This window comes from Melozone crissalis, unplaced genomic scaffold (genome assembly GCF_028551555.1).
Source record: "Melozone crissalis strain CALT ecotype California unplaced genomic scaffold, PUWL_Pcris_2 ptg000059l_1, whole genome shotgun sequence".
Lineage (NCBI taxonomy): Eukaryota > Metazoa > Chordata > Aves > Passeriformes > Passerellidae > Melozone > Melozone crissalis.
Genome location: NW_026535837.1, coordinates 1,077,384 through 1,093,083, shown reverse-complemented (window position 1 = coordinate 1,093,083; position 15,700 = coordinate 1,077,384). Strand labels below are relative to the sequence as shown.

The window sequence follows — 15,700 nt, the reverse complement described above, 5'->3', positions numbered from 1 at the left end:
TGACTGCAACTTTCCAGTTCCCTTTAATGGAAAAAAAAAAAAGAAAGTCTGCTAATGAGGAAAATCAGAGGGAATACAAATATGAGCTAATCATTGAGATTATTTAATATTTGTGTTACATCAGCAGCCCTTGAAGAGCAGGGCAGGGTTCCCACCTGAGCTCTGTGCTGATGTGGGATGGATGGGACCATCCTGCTGCCCACCAAGGCAAATCTTCCCTGTGACCTCTCTGGTGGAGCAGTGTTTTTGCCTTACAAGGCTGATGCACCTGGCCACTGGATGTTGAGCTCAGTAACGTTTACTAAATATGCATGAATAGAAGGATACAAGCAGCAGATAGATTTCCACAATTTAATTTTTTTTTCAGATAATATAATGGCATATGAAAAGTGAGGCAGTAATGCAGTTAAAAAGAAAAAAAGAAAGCAACCCCTCTCCCTCCCCTCCCCTCATTCTCCTGGATCTTTCTGCCGAAGGCTGACATTATTGAAAGCTTGATAAATACAAGAATTATGGCCATTTCCATAAAAATCAAATTGTTTAAAATCTACAATTTTGTGGCAAATATACAGCCATTGAAAGAATATTTTTTTTCAGTGTACTCAACAGTTTTACCTATTCAATTGCCATTTAATTCATGGGTTTTGATTTGAAAATGTTTTTTAAGAGAAGGCTCAATACAGGAACCATACAGTAAGCCATGGATCTTCCCCAAAAAGATGCCTTGACCTCCAGGGTGGAATCTGTGGAATTTTGAGCATATGGGTTTTCATTTTTTAACTCTAAACCTATCTAGAATCAGGAGGAAAAAAAGTCATATACCAAAAAGTCCAGTATTGTATTGTTTTATAGCATTTTCTCATTCACATATTTTAGCCATTTTTTGATTTTAGTGCAAAATCAAACATGTTTTGGTTTTGAATACAGAAACAAATCAAAATTTCTGCATCTTAGAATCTTTTGCTGCAAGTCACTGAATGACAAGACTTTTTCTCCCCACAGATTTCAGTAAGCCTAATTTTCAAAGTCTCCATTACTAATGAAATATCAAGCGAATTTTTTAGTTAACATTTGCCTGGGCATGGTTAAAGACCTTATACCCAGAAAGATTTCATATAACAAAAAGCGCCCAATCCTAGAAACATTTTTTTGTTCCATTTAATGCTCATAAAATTTTACAGACAACAGAATCCTTTCTTAAGCTTTATTTAAGAAATCGAATACTATTATAGTTCAATATATATAAGACACATCCAGTATTGTGTTCCTGATAGCAAGTGCATAGATTTTGTTAAGATATCATTTTTATATTTAAATTTTTTTTTATTTGTTACTCAGTAGCACGTTTCATGATCACACGAAGGGATATTCCCAGTGATTTTACTAAGAGCATGAGAGAAAAAACAGAACACAGCAAAGTAGTGAAACTACAACAGAGATGAGGAACAAAAACGATCAGGCAAACTATCAGTACAGTCGATTCCTGATAAGTGAATAATCTGATTGCTTGGTCACAATGCTTTATTCACTTATCAGGAATGATTCACACTACATTTTGTTAAACTGTTTTCCTTAGCCTAATACCTAAGAGTCACACTGGGCAAAGGCACACACACTCTGGCAGGCTATTCTTTAATCAGCGAGTCTTGTGACAGTTTGGTAATTTCCCATGGCGATACACATATAGCTAACAAAGAGACATTTTGCTAACACTGCAAGGTGCCTTACATAATTGAAATTAAAAGCATGTGTTTAAGCAGGACAAACTGTTCAGCTGCATTGCTTTAAGGAACTCATTTTTCCCCCATTGTTGAAATAAAAAAAAAAAAAAAGAAAGAAAGAAAGAAAACCCTGTATCTTTCAGCCCTGAGTATTTAAAAGAAACTTAACTGCAGTACAAGTCTTTTTTTTTTCAGTTGTATTTTTGGAAGAAAAGACCCTTCACAAAGCTCTAGTTTCTTTCCTAAGACCAAGTTTGGAGGAAAAAAAAAGAGAAAAACAACAAAAAAAGAAAACATCCACAGCAAGCTAAAAAAACCCAGAGAGCAATTCTGATTTATCCATCATGCAAGCCAAGACTTACTTAACTGAATCCACTGGTGTCAAAATTATCCAAATCGAGATCATAAACTCTACAGGTGTCAAAGACCCAGGACATATTCTGACCATCAGGTTCTGCTTTCCTGCCTGAACTGTCTGCTACAGGCTCCTGTGGTTTTAGGTTAAACCTAGAGCTGCTTGGACCCCTGACCTCTGATAACAGACCCTGCGGGATGGCACTGGAGCTCACTGGGGGCTCCAGGCTCTTCACTTGCTTGCTTCTCATGGAAACAGAAAAGTGAAAAAAAGGAAAAAAAAGAATTCAGAAAAATAGATCGAGCAGTAACAACCAGGCCAACTCACAAGCCACCAGAAAATTTCAAAAGTCTTCCAAAGGCAGGAACCAACGTCGCTGCTGACACCACACGGATACACCCAGTGCGCCAGGACCTTGTTGGACGGTATTGATGGGGCTGTGTGTGTGTGTGAGCCAAAGCCAGAGCGCCAGAGAGACCAGGGGAGAGGAGACAAGAGGGACAAGTGTCATTTGGGTCTCATAAGAGCACTTTTAAGTGGTCTTCGATTCCTGAGCATCACAGAAAGTGGGACAAAGGAAAGGGATGGGGGTGTATGGCTTGAATTCCAGAGAGCACTCAGCAGTGCTTCTCTCTCCTCCTTGGGTTTGGTTTGGTTGGTTTTGTTTTGTTTTGTTTTTTCCCCCCCTCTCCAAATTGTAAGGTTTGTATCTGCGATCAGAGGAGAGAAGAGACTTTCTGTAAACCAGAACAACATAGATTTTTCTTTTGCAGCTTTTATTTCATCGTGGTAGACACCGGTTGGGGGAGAGCAGAGAGATTCTTGTGAGGAGGAAAAAATTATAGAAAAGGAAAGAATAAAAAAAGCTAAGAGCCAAGTGTAAAAAATAATGAGAAAAAAAGTGCTATGGTATTTCTTTAGTCCCTTTTGAGATTTGTGTAATACTATCAGCCAATGCTGAGAATGATCTGCTTTGTAAGCCCACAGCAAAAATATCACCCATTGGAACAACAGGGGATCTTTTTTCCATAATTTATTTCTCCTTTTTTAAATTTTTTTTTTTTCTTTTTTTTTTTTTTTTTTACTTCCATTGGCTTTAGCAAGAAAGTCTTCCTGTGCTCACTTGGATTTTGCTATGTATTTTAAAGTATTGTATGTATACAACTGCACATAACAAGCTTGATCACCTGGTAAGATTTTGCAGGCTCTCCCAGCCCTAGTTAAGCCATGATTAGTTTCTAGGGAGAGTTTGACTAACACCATATGCCATCAGATTACTGTGCAGTTTGGAAAAAATCCCAAGGCTATATCTTCCTTTTCTTGAATGTTTCATATGCTTCTGCAACGTAGTGGCAGAGTATTATTATTTTTTTTTTTAACAACTAGGAAGAAATGGTCTCCATAATCCACATTTTCCAGACTGACTGAAATGCCACAGCAAAAAAAAAAAAACAAAAACTTTTCAGGTGTCTTCTGTGTGTTTGTGTGCAGAAGATTTTGCAGTTTGAAGGCTAATAAAAGCTACCTTCAATAGGACTTTGCAGGAAACTCATTTAAAATGCTTCCTGCACCAAGAGATTATCCAAGTGATAAGGCATGACTAGGGGGAGGAAGAGAGAAAAAAAAATAAAAAAAATTCAAAGAAACCAGAATATGTCTAAAATGTACAAATCCTCTTTTGCCCCCCAATCAGCTATTCACTTAGGTGGAATCGACTGTATCTTTTGTACACAACCAACAAATAGAGAAAAAAAAAAAAAAAACAGGCACGTGAAACAGTGAGGTGTGCAGATGTATTACCAACACAGAATGACCACCAACAATACAACACACAAAGTAGAGAGACAAGTATTAGGAAAATGGTTTAATATTGGAGACAGAAGCAAAAAACTGCATCACACAATAACATACGTTACAAAAATAAGTCTGACTGTTTCAACTACACGGTTATGTTCACAATGAGGACAGAAGAATCAGAAAAAACTCTGATCTAAACAGCAAAAAAGCAAACCCCTAACGTTTTAACTAATACATTTATCCACGCAAAGTGACCGAGTACTCCTAATTCTAATTACCTTATTGTGTAACTGCACGATACAGAATAAAAAGTGAAACTTACCGCTTTTGTTAAGACAAAATTCTAAACACTAGATATAAGCAAAGGGAAAAAAAGAAATCAAGCCAAAGTTTTGAATTCTCGAAACAAAACCAACTCTCTTTCTACCGTCCAGAAATCAAACTTGAAAATCAGTCATGATCGAGGGGGCCCACGAGAGTAAGCCACAAAAATTTCCATTTGTTTTTTAATCTCCAGTATAAAAAGTTCCACTGGTACAAAATGCATAAGTACAATCAAGTTGTAGAAATAGGAAAGCCTGCTTTTTTTTTGCCTTTTTTTTGTTCTTTTTTTTTTTTTGGCTCAAATTCCATCAAACAACAAAATCCAAATGCATCAATAAAACAGAAACAATACTCAAATGGTCTTACAGTTTCCACTAGATTGCATTAACTTTGGCTTTTCTCAGACAATACTTAAAAACTAGTTTGTAATTCTAAACAAAATGATAGTATTATTAATCTACAAACAACAATTCCCACAGCACGAAAAAAACACAAATACATAGGTTTGTTTTTTTTTTTTCTTTTTGTATGACATTATCCAAAAAGGTAATGAAACTACAGGATATTTTTTTCCTTTTGTTAATTAGCACTTAAGATAATAAAAACAGAAACAGTAAAATGATTCCAGAGTAGCACAAGCCAAGGAACTGTAACCCCTATGGTGAAAGAAAGATGAACTTGTTACTCCTTTGAGGACTGCCATTTCATTGCAATTAGCTAATTTGTTTGATAAAACAACTAGTCTAGTCTTTTGATTAGAATTTTGTAAAGCAATTTCCCTTGTTTTACTTCCTCTCTTATTAGGCCCTTGCACCCTTGCAGCTTTTTCCTTTCATTATTTTGAAAGAGAACTGGTAGATAATTTGCCTCCCAGGAGGGGTACGTTTGGGTTTTTGGTTTTGTATTTTTTATTTTGAATTTTAATTTTTTTTTTTTTTCCAGAGATGGACACTTTTCTAAGCAATGACTCATCTCAGTTGCCTGGAAGTACAGAAACATTCCTTGTCTCCCACTGCTAAGCCAATGTCCTGTGGAGTAATTCAGGGCAGCCTGGTGTTGAGTTACACTGCCCAAGGACCAGAGGCATCACCGCTCTAACTGGACTGGAAAACCCACAGGACACACCAGGGCATCTACAAAAGCTTTGGAAATTTAGACGGTGGGTACAATGAGAAAAATTAGTGAAACAGTCTCTAAACAATCCAAATGATGATCTCATATTATATATATATATATATATGTACATATATATAATATAACATACGTGAGATGATACTTTGAATACGCACAATTGCTGCAAGTAGTACAAAATAGCCCTCAAAGGGTGTAGGAAGGCCCCAGCAGTAGTAAAAACGTGAGAAAAGTATAGATCATTTATTTATAAGTGCATGTGCTATAAGAAGGAAACTTTTTTTGCATCACTAGAGGCTAGTCCTTTCCATCCCAGGGCTCTACATAAAGAAGCATTTAAGTTGGGGATGAGAGACAAGAGTGCACCAGCTGATGTTGCTCATATAGGGCTTTGTTTTTAATTTTAGGCGGCTTCAGATATAACCAGATAGAACTAGGAGGTGGAAGAAGTTATGGCACTTTATGACCTGTAGCAGGTACTGCTGCTCACACACATTGGATTGGCAATGAATTTGCTGAACCGGTGGCAAAGAACCGAATTTGGTTGTTGGTCACTGTTTGTGCGGTAGGAACGCAACCCAATCGGACTTACAAGGCAGTGAAAAGGGCTACCAGCATCTCTTTTCTGGTTCCTGACAAAGAGCTTCCTCCAGCAAACACCCCCATCAGTCACACAGACATTCCCATGGACCACGGGCACGAGTAAAGTTACTCCTCTCTGAACGAGTGTCTGCGGGAGTAAGCCAGGATATTGCCGTGACAAATAATGGCAAATAACACCAAACATTACAGTGTATGTAAACTTTATCCATAAAAAGTAGTTTAACTGCAGTGCACACTGAATTTTCACCCAGGAAGATCTAGTGCATCTGATTTAAGCAAAAATTCATTTATTTAAATTACAAAAATATTATTATTCTTTTTTTTTTTTTTCTCCTCAAGGTTTTCAAATGGTGGATTGACCGCTCCTGGTTGGGAGTGGCTCATACAATAGATAATTAAAGAATTGTTTTCTTTTTCTTTTACTTTATTAATACTGAATAGCATATTCCAGCAGCATATTAAAAGCTCTTTAAGAAAAGACAAAATCCCCAAAATCTAAAAAGGAAAACCACAAGTTAATTACGGTTTTAAATAATTTTAGTTATAGATACAGAAGAAATTTAGACAGCAGTAAAATATTTTTGTCCTTCAGATCTGCCCTGTGCATTGTTCTGATTTCAACCATGTATTAAATAAACCACAAAAAACTAAGTATATATATATTTATAGATATAGATATATATATAAAAATAAACAGCAAAATGGTGAATGTATAAAAGGTATTAACACTCAAGACAGCTCTGGGTGGAAAGGGTTAAAAGTTCAAAACTTTCTCACCTTAGAGGTTTCCATACAATATGAAGAAAATACATAGTGAGGTTTGCTTTCACAGCATTGATGTGTGCAGAGTGGTTAAAAAAGTGAAACATGGGCACTTATACAATGTTTTACAAAAAACATCAAAGAGAAATAACAAACAATAACAATTTCAGGCAACAAGACCACAGGATAGCAAGTTAACAAACTTTTTAACCTCTTTTTTCTTTAAATATTAGGGATTTATACAAAACACATAATAAAATACCCATGTTATCAAATTACTTCACACAAGAAACACACTGAAGCTCTAGGAAGAAAGTACCTTTGGAATTTGGCACTATAGTTTCACTGATTTTTTTTTCTTTAAAAGAAAAACTGATCACATTTTGCTGAACACAAACACACCTAAATTGTTCACAATAAAAAAATGACATCAATGCGTCACAAGCCAACACAAACTTATTCTGGAATATTTTTTCATTTTCACATGAAATTATTTTTTTTTTAAGCAAACAACTTTTTTTTGTGTTTTTTTTTTGAATCTTCTTTTTGTTCTTGTTGTTCAAGTAAACCAATTTTAAACTTGTCTTTTTATAAACATAGAACACTTAAGACCATAAGACTCATGATGAAACCACAACTTAATTCACAGAAGCACCAACGTAACACATTTTACAGTAACCTTTCTTCTGTACATTGAAACAGTATAAAATATAGGTAATTTCATGTGCATTAAACCATGGATTGTCTAACTGTGAGTCAGTTCAGCAAAAGGTGACACAAGTAGGTAGCATTTGCCCTAAAACAGGGTAAATATTTTCTTATACTAATCTACAAAAAGTGGTTCTATATATATACTTTAATGAGAAAGTGAGCCACCTAAAATGGCCTTATCAAAAAACTTTACACTGCCTGAAAAATGTAAAAACTATTACAGACCTCTAGAGACTTAAAATCAGACAGTTTTATTTCTCAAACTGTTTTGGAAGTAGTCTGTTAGAAACCAACATTCTGTGCCTCTGGACACATATTGCTATTGTCACCAGTGACCAGGCAGAATGCCAATCCCTGTATAATACTTTCAAGTCTGTTTTTTTTTTATTTTTTTTTTTACGAAATGAAAAAAAAACCAAAACCAAAAATCAACTAAGAAAAATACCCAAACAAAAAAACCCAAACAAAATGAAACAAAAACTACAAGGAAAGAAGAAAACCAGAAACCAAAACTGAAAAAACAAAAAGGAAAGAAAGAAAAAACATTTTGCCACAGGTTGTTTTTAAATCCTATCATTAATTTATCTAATAATAAATTTCAGTCTTGCATGAATGCAGCAATGTTTTTTCACATTGACTTCCCAGAATTCATAGCTAGATGAGGTCACATGCAAATTTCAAAGGTCAAACTAGGTCAGTAGGAGAACCAAATATGATGTGAGGTCAGAAAGACATCAGAAACAATGACGGGACGATGAAACTTTTTTTTTTTTGAGACGCCACAGGGACATGCTAGGCAAACGATGGGCTAACGGGCATGGAGATGTCTAGGGAAAAAACAAGGAAGAGGAAAAAAAGTTACACAGAATCTATGCAGCACAAACAAAATCACTTTTATGGGTGCAGGAGAAAACTAATGCAAATCTTTTATCAGTAGAGCCTACGAGCTGTTCACATAATTTGCATTAACTTACAATACTTGTCAACAAGAACACAATGGAGCCCCAAAAGAATCCATCTGAAAGGAGTCAGAGAGAATGGATTCCTCTTTGGGGAGAAAAAGAGAGGAAAGAACCAGTTTCTACAAATGTAACAGAAAGGTACAGGGGGGCAGGGGGAGGGAAAGGGTCAGACAACCGAACTTTAAACTAGGTAATGGAAACTACGAACAAAATAACCAGACAAATACAAACAAGAGGATAAAAGCATGAACTGCAAAGGGTGGAGGGTTCAACAGTGAAAAAGCGCCCATTCTTGGCACAATTACTCTAGAGACTACTTCAAAGGATCTAGCTAGCATAGAGAGCTGCTCTTTAGGTATCCAATAAGTTAACAATAGGCAATAAATAAATTCCATTATTTCTGAGGCAGTAAAAATTTTGTATAAAAATAGAAATGCTTTTTACAAATAAAATTTACAGGCCTGTGGCTTTCTTTTTTTTATTATTATTAAATTTATCTCTCAAGAAACATCAAGTATTGTCACTCATTTTATTTTATTTTTTTTATTTTAAACCCTGTAGCTTTAGAAACAGATCTCTAAATCTTTTTTACATTAATCCTTTCCAAAAAAACAAGAACTTAAAAAAAATGAAATATAAAGACGACCAGTGTAAAATCAGACTAATATATAACAATACGTTGATTTGAACCGAAAAAAAATATCAGATCTTCTCAAAAAACAAGTTGATGTAGTGGAAAGACTTATATCAATTTTTGTTGCAAAATAAGTGCTTCAACTGGCATGAGGCCATTTTGTTTAACCTATAAACTGCTGGTGCCACCCTGGTAAAATACGATCCATCCATAGAAAACAACTTTTATTGTGTGCTAATGGCACCAGGGTTCACAGAGTTAAATTGCACATTTTTTTTGTGTCTGTGTATGTGTGCTGTTTGGAATTTCAAGACGTTTATTTTCATTTCGAAAAGGAGATAAATTATGCTGCAAAACAAAATACAGTAACACAACTCAGTAATTACTTGGCAAGGAAATGGGAGCCAAGTGCAGTAAGGACAAGTGGGGAGATGGAAGTGGTAACTGTAAAAATAACTGTCCCTTGGTGAAGGTTGGCTCTATGTTCTTTCTTAACCCCCCTGCAGAGGACAGGTTTGCTCATGGGACTTACCCTAAGAAAGCTAAAATAAGAGCAGTAAGCATCTGGGGTTAAGATCAGTAAGGTTTGCTGTCATTTTTGGAGCGTTTCAGCTGAACCTTCAAGCGTTTCATGCCAATCTGAAAGCCGTTCATAGCCTGGATAGCAGCTTGTGCAGAGACCGGATTGTCATAGCTAACAAAACCTGCGGGACACAGAACGGGAGAGAAAGTCAGCTCTGGGTTACAACAAATGTCAGGAGGCACTTTGTTAGAATTTTATGATTGCTATTTATTTGACACATTCACCTGGCTTTCAATTAGTTCTTTGATCACATTTCATATCCCATTTCCTCTCCTGTTTCCTTTTGCCTTCCTCTTTACCTACATAACGTTTCTTTACTAGCTGGGATGCAGTTGGCCAATTTTGGTGCAATGCAGTTTCCATTTTGTTATTTATACACCTACCTTAGAGACTGAAGATATTTATTACTGTAACACTTTTCAGTGTAGTATCTACATACCTCCCAGTCTATTAGGAAGTGCTATTTAGGCCAGTCTGCAAAAGGGAAGCTGAAACAGCAAGCCTGGTTACAGAATCAACCCCCAAAATTCCTAAACCCACTGGCGCACCTGGGTGTGAGTTCATGTGTGCTATGGAACCTTCATCTCCTTGGGCTCAGCCTAGGACAGTTGCAATATTAATATTTTGTAATTTTACAGCTCCTTCCATTTCAAGATCTCAGGGTACCTTAATGTTAGTTAATTCAGTCTCTTGGTCCCCAAAGGGGTACACAAACATCAAAATTAAGCAGCATCATAAAGACAATGGTAGGGTTTGATGAGAACTCCAAGATCTGCTCCTCGCATGTGAGCACTAACTAGGAGGATAATGCTTGCTTGGGTAATTCAGAATGGCTGGCCTGGCTCAGATTTCTTTTCCCTGGGAGACTGAAAATGTTCTGTTCATAATATATTCAAATCTCCCTGATTCTGGAAGCTCAAAGTTCATTTTCATATCTAGGCCTCCCACTTGTAATTGCAAAGCTCACCTAACTGCTGCTCTGCCTCAGCTTGGGCTAATTATTACCGCACTCAGCCTGCTGCAGTGCATCTGCTTTGAAATACTCCCTCTTCTTTCCACTTGCATTTGCCTTAACATATATCCCCTCATTCTCCTAAAGCAGGGATGCCACACACTTTGTCTTCAGTCCTAACACAGGGGCTTCTCAGTGCCCCTCTTTGCTCAACCAGCTTAATTCATTTGTGCTTAGTGTCTGTGTACTTCTTGGATTCATTACTTCTTTTTACCTCTACTTTAACCTATCCTTTTATGGCTCTTGCACTGCTGCCTTCTTCCAATTGCAGAGTCAAAGTGTTATTTTGCTTTCCCCACTGCATAAAATCTTCCTCCCTTCTCAAGGTATCCTTGTCCAGCTGTTCTCCTTCATAGATCATCCCTATGGCTTCACCTTAAATCAGCTTCACCAAACTATTTAAGTTAAGACTCTTGTCTGACAACTCAGGCTGTCTTCTGTTCCTTCCACTCAAAACCACCTCTCATTTAAACCTCTGCCAACCTTCTCCTGGCCAAAGCCAATATGCTCTATCCATATTGTCCTGTGGTTGAGTATTTGTTACCTCCTTAAGGGATAATAAATGTTCCTCCATACCTTTCTTGGTTTTAGTAACTCTTACCACTTCCTCACTTTCTCCCTGAGGTTATTCCCTCTTAAATTTATTGCCAGATCCTGAAGAGCTTCATCACTCTCTTCCTTTCTTCCTTTCCCCTATTTGGTTCTAGGAGACCATGTCTGTTCATATGACTCCAATCATTACCTTAGCTCTACATCCCGTGTCTCCCTCCATGAGCTCTAGGATTGCCTCAGGGACAGCAAAGGGAACTGGCAGGAGTTGGGGGGCAGCTGTAGCACTGTCCAGGCAGATGCTCCACAGCTGAGGTGTAGCTACTGCTACCCACCTTCACAATTCAGCATTTCCCTCTACAGCTTTCCTGACCTTCACTTTATTCTCATTACTGCTATGAACTTATCATCAATTCCTTTCCTTTGTACCTAGTTTTATCCACCTGGAAAGTAAGCAAGTGATCTAAACTTGTCACTTGACATCTGTGGATGGTGAATGAAGAGAAGGAAGCACACTGCTGGCATCAGCCCCTGTCATTCAGTTCTTATTTGGATTCACAATCTGTCTCTCTACACAGAATGCAATACCTGCATTAGCTTGTTACGCTCTCCTCTTCTTCCTTATTTAGAACCTTCATTTATAAATCTTACTGAGGAATCTAGAATTCCTTCCCTTTATTTGTATTTTTCTGATTGCACCCATTCATCATTTTTTGTCTGAATTTTAAACCACAGGTTACATACAGTCAGAATGATGTTTCTTATTAATTCTCAAAGATCCTGTAATGACAATTCTGATTTTTGTTTTAGATCTTTGAGTAGCTCTATAATCAGGATAAATAATTTTCATCATTCAAGTAACAATTTTGCTATAAGGCTGACTGTATTTCTGCATTGATGTAACTGAGTTCCCCCTCCTCTGCCTTACTTACATATCTCATTTTTCTTATTGTAACATTTATGAAAGGCAAGAGATAAGCTGGAATAGTGACACCCTTTGTCTGCTGAATCAATTAAAGCCCGTGGAGCATGTGAGAACTCATGGAAGAGCACTTCCAGGTGTAAACACACTGTTCTGTCATCCTCATCACCATTTAATCCTTTGAGCATTCATTTTAGGTTGGACAAGAAAAGAAAATATGCCTAAGTCATTTTTCTGCACAGAAATGAAATTTTTCATTTTGTGAAGCAGTTTTACATAAAGATTCATCACTGTCTATCACTCACTCAGAATAAACCTTCCCATTTCTGCCAGACAGACTTGGACAATCTTTACACCTTTTGGATGTTCAACCTGTTCCCATCTGTAATTTGACTTTCTCCTCCTTTGGGCAGGAGATTGGAAACTCCAGAGTAGGAAGCCCTAAGCATGTGCAAATTATTACAATTACAATTACTATTACTAGGGGGAAAAAGACCAAACCAAACCAACACATAAAAAACCCAAACCCAAACTGTACCAAGTGCAATGACCATAAATGATTCAGCAGAGAAATGGGTTCTTCAGCAGCATTATTGTCATAGTTTTTGGGTGGGAGGACAGAAAAAGAAAAAAAAAAAAGCTTTTTGAAACACAAATATAGGACCAAAAAAAAAATTAGACAATTCTTGCTAATAAAGCTGAGGAGGTGCACGCAGACCTTGCCAGTGCATTAAACCAGCAGGACTAATTCTGGCTTTGCCTGTGATTTGCAGCATCACCAAATAGTCACCCACTAATCAGAAAACTCAGCTTCATCTGCCACTTCTACTTTTTGTTTTTAAAGCAGAGCTCCCTTCCTGGTAGCAGAGTATCTGGGAAGTAAGACTGAGAAATATAAATATCAGTGAGAGCTGCCTAATACCAAAAGGAGGTTTCCTCCATCCATTGGGATTTGACACCTCCATTTTCCCTTAAAGAAGATAATTTTGGTGCATCACTAAGATAGGCAATTGTGTCCTACAAACCCAGGCAAATGTGTAAGAAGGTAATCAAAGAGTAAAAGAAAATGCACAAAAAGCAAGTGTGGGAAACGATCTGATGAATTGAGCCACCTGCCCAAACTGATTTACATTCTTTCAGCAGTCACCACAATTGCTGCATTTTGATTAACATAGCTTGATTTGTCTTTTCATCAAGATTCCTGGAGACCTCAACAACGATTTTGTAACCCCCAACATTCTAACAGAACTGGCTCCGGATCAATGGGGAGTCCATTTCAATTCCACTTTTCAAATTTGCAAGAGCCTCAGGGACTGCTTTAACCCATTGTAGACACAGGTTGGACTATGCTGGTCTAGATATGAATAATTTTTTGTAAAGTCTGAACAGATGAATGCTTCAAAAATTAATTGAAAGACTGTGGGAAAATGCAGAAAGAATGTCACGCTCTTTCTGTGAACTGAATCAACTTTCCAAGTGTACTGTCCATTCCTCTTTTGTCACATATACAGGTGCATTCCTTTACTCTGGGAAAGAATTGCCACTTTAAAGAAAATTCCAGTATTTTACATCAACCCTTACAAAACTCATGTTTAAGAGATTCCTTCCTCCTCCTAAATCCTCACTGTGTCTTGTATAAGACCATAATTATGAGATCAATGCTCCAAAAGTTTACCACACACGGACATTCTCTGCTCCACTCCATCAAAGCACTGAACTGGTGCATCTCTGCTATTCCAAATCCATCATCATCCCTCCTAATCAACCCTAAAACTATTTTTATACCAACACATCATCTCTTCCTCTGCTGTGATCTAATTTTCTGACAGCTCAAAGTATTCTCTGGGAAACTTGACACTGATCTTGTGAGGCTCTCTTGATCCCTGCCCTAAGGTGAAGGAGATGCCACCTTCCATAACACACTGGAACCCACCCACAACAGCCAGAGCTGCACAGCCAGACATCAGCTGTCTGCAGAATATTCTGAACTACATGTACACACCATTCAGTCACTAATTGCAAAATCTTGTACTTAATTGAGAAGAAAGAAATTCCTCTAATGTAGAAGCAATGGGTTAAACATAGAGTTTTTTTTAAGTGGCTCAGCTATACAATAGAGAATAATTAGGTATCCATAATAAGGCAATTTAATAGTATACTAAATGACATTCCCCCACATAGGGTGTAATTAGTTTCATGTACTTGACACATTCATGCGAGATGTCAGACTGGAAGATTATTATTGGTTTTTTTCATATCCAATTTTTAGTTAGAAGTAGTTTGTCTTTGCATCTTCCTGCTCATTTGAGGATTAACAGTCTATTATTTTTGGAATGATTTTCCAGTATGACATTTTTCACACTGCTGTTAATTTTCTTTCCTGGCCCCTTTTCAGTATAGTGCATGCAGCTTTTATGGTTGGATTTATTAAATTTGACATACCAAAGCACTTGCTCAAATTGGTCTGTTTGTCAATGAAGACTTTAGCAGAGATAACATTTCCAAAAGGCATGAACATCTGCAGAATGTCCTGGTCTCCAAACTCCTGGGGGAGGTGGTAAATAAAGAGGTTTGCCCCTTCTGGACCTTTAGGAAAATAAAATAAATAAAAAAAAAAGAAGTATGAAAACAGCTATTACAAGGGCTACATTTAATCTGTTTTTCCATAATACTTACTGAAGCTGGTGGTCAGAAAGCATTTCACTTTCTAACTCTGAAGGAACAAAAGCAAGTGGATCATCAAAAGAGCACAGCTGAAATGCAGCTCTTGAGCATCCCATCTTGAAAAGTGTTTACTTTGAAAAGTGTTTATTTCATAACTCTACTACAGAAGTAGTTAAATCTATCCTCTTTCTTCAATTTACATGAGTGTCTTTCAGTGTAATTAAGGTTAGGAAAACAGGTACAGAATGTATTGGCTCTCAGAATGCCCCAAGAACTGCACAAGGACTCCTCTGCTGCTTCCAACAACTGCATGGAGTTGTCAGTTTAATTCCAGTTGCAGGAACTTATGGAAATGGAAGCAGGTGAGCTCAGATTTGATACCACAGATTTAAGCTCAAAGGGCAAGAAAATGCTGCAGATAGGAATAAAAATAGTAAGAAGAAGCACACCTTGTGACTTAAAAGTCAGTGAAGTCAGTGACAAAAAGACATTCAGAATTAAATTTGTACTGACTCATTTCAAAATGGGCTTTTTTTTTTTTTTAATATAAATCCCACATACAAAGATCTGTCTCCTGGAAAAAGCTTTGTAAAGCAAGTCTTTAAAAGAAGTTCAAAATTAAGTAGTTGTGTTGCAGTTAAGTGGCTTTAGACTTAGTTTAGTTTGCAAACAAAGGTGTAAACTCAAAGCTGCTTTGAATATTTTCCTTGCAGACAATATCTGAGATATGTATTATTTCAGGTGTAGGTTAAAACATTCATCCTAGTACTGATAGGTTATTTTTTCCCCCTAGCTCAATGGCAGCACACTGGAAATGAGCAATGGATGGCAGCAAGAGTGGGATACATGATGGAGCCTCCATGCAGGCACCAGCAGTGTAAGTGGTACACAAAGGGAACAAACATTTTTGCTAAAACCACACCTAGAATAGCCTGATTACATATTCCCTTGCTTAATGGAACCTAAATGT

At 37.0% G+C, this 15,700-nt stretch overlaps 1 protein-coding gene across 8 annotated transcripts in view; it reads right to left on the bottom strand.

Moving 5' to 3' along the window:
* Positions 1-337: 337 nt before the first annotated feature.
* The window catches only part of CELF2 (CUGBP Elav-like family member 2), a 550,656-nt gene continuing 535,293 nt past the window's right edge, over positions 338-15,700 (bottom strand). For all 8 annotated transcript variants that reach the window (XM_054287543.1, XM_054287539.1, XM_054287537.1 and 5 more), the window contains 2 exons: positions 14,509-14,652; positions 338-9,704 (listed from right to left, as the gene is read on the bottom strand). In XM_054287543.1, coding sequence (XP_054143518.1) covers positions 9,577-9,704; positions 14,509-14,652 — 272 coding nt within the window. In that variant the 3' untranslated portion in view covers positions 338-9,576. The remainder of the gene's footprint in view (positions 9,705-14,508; positions 14,653-15,700) is intronic.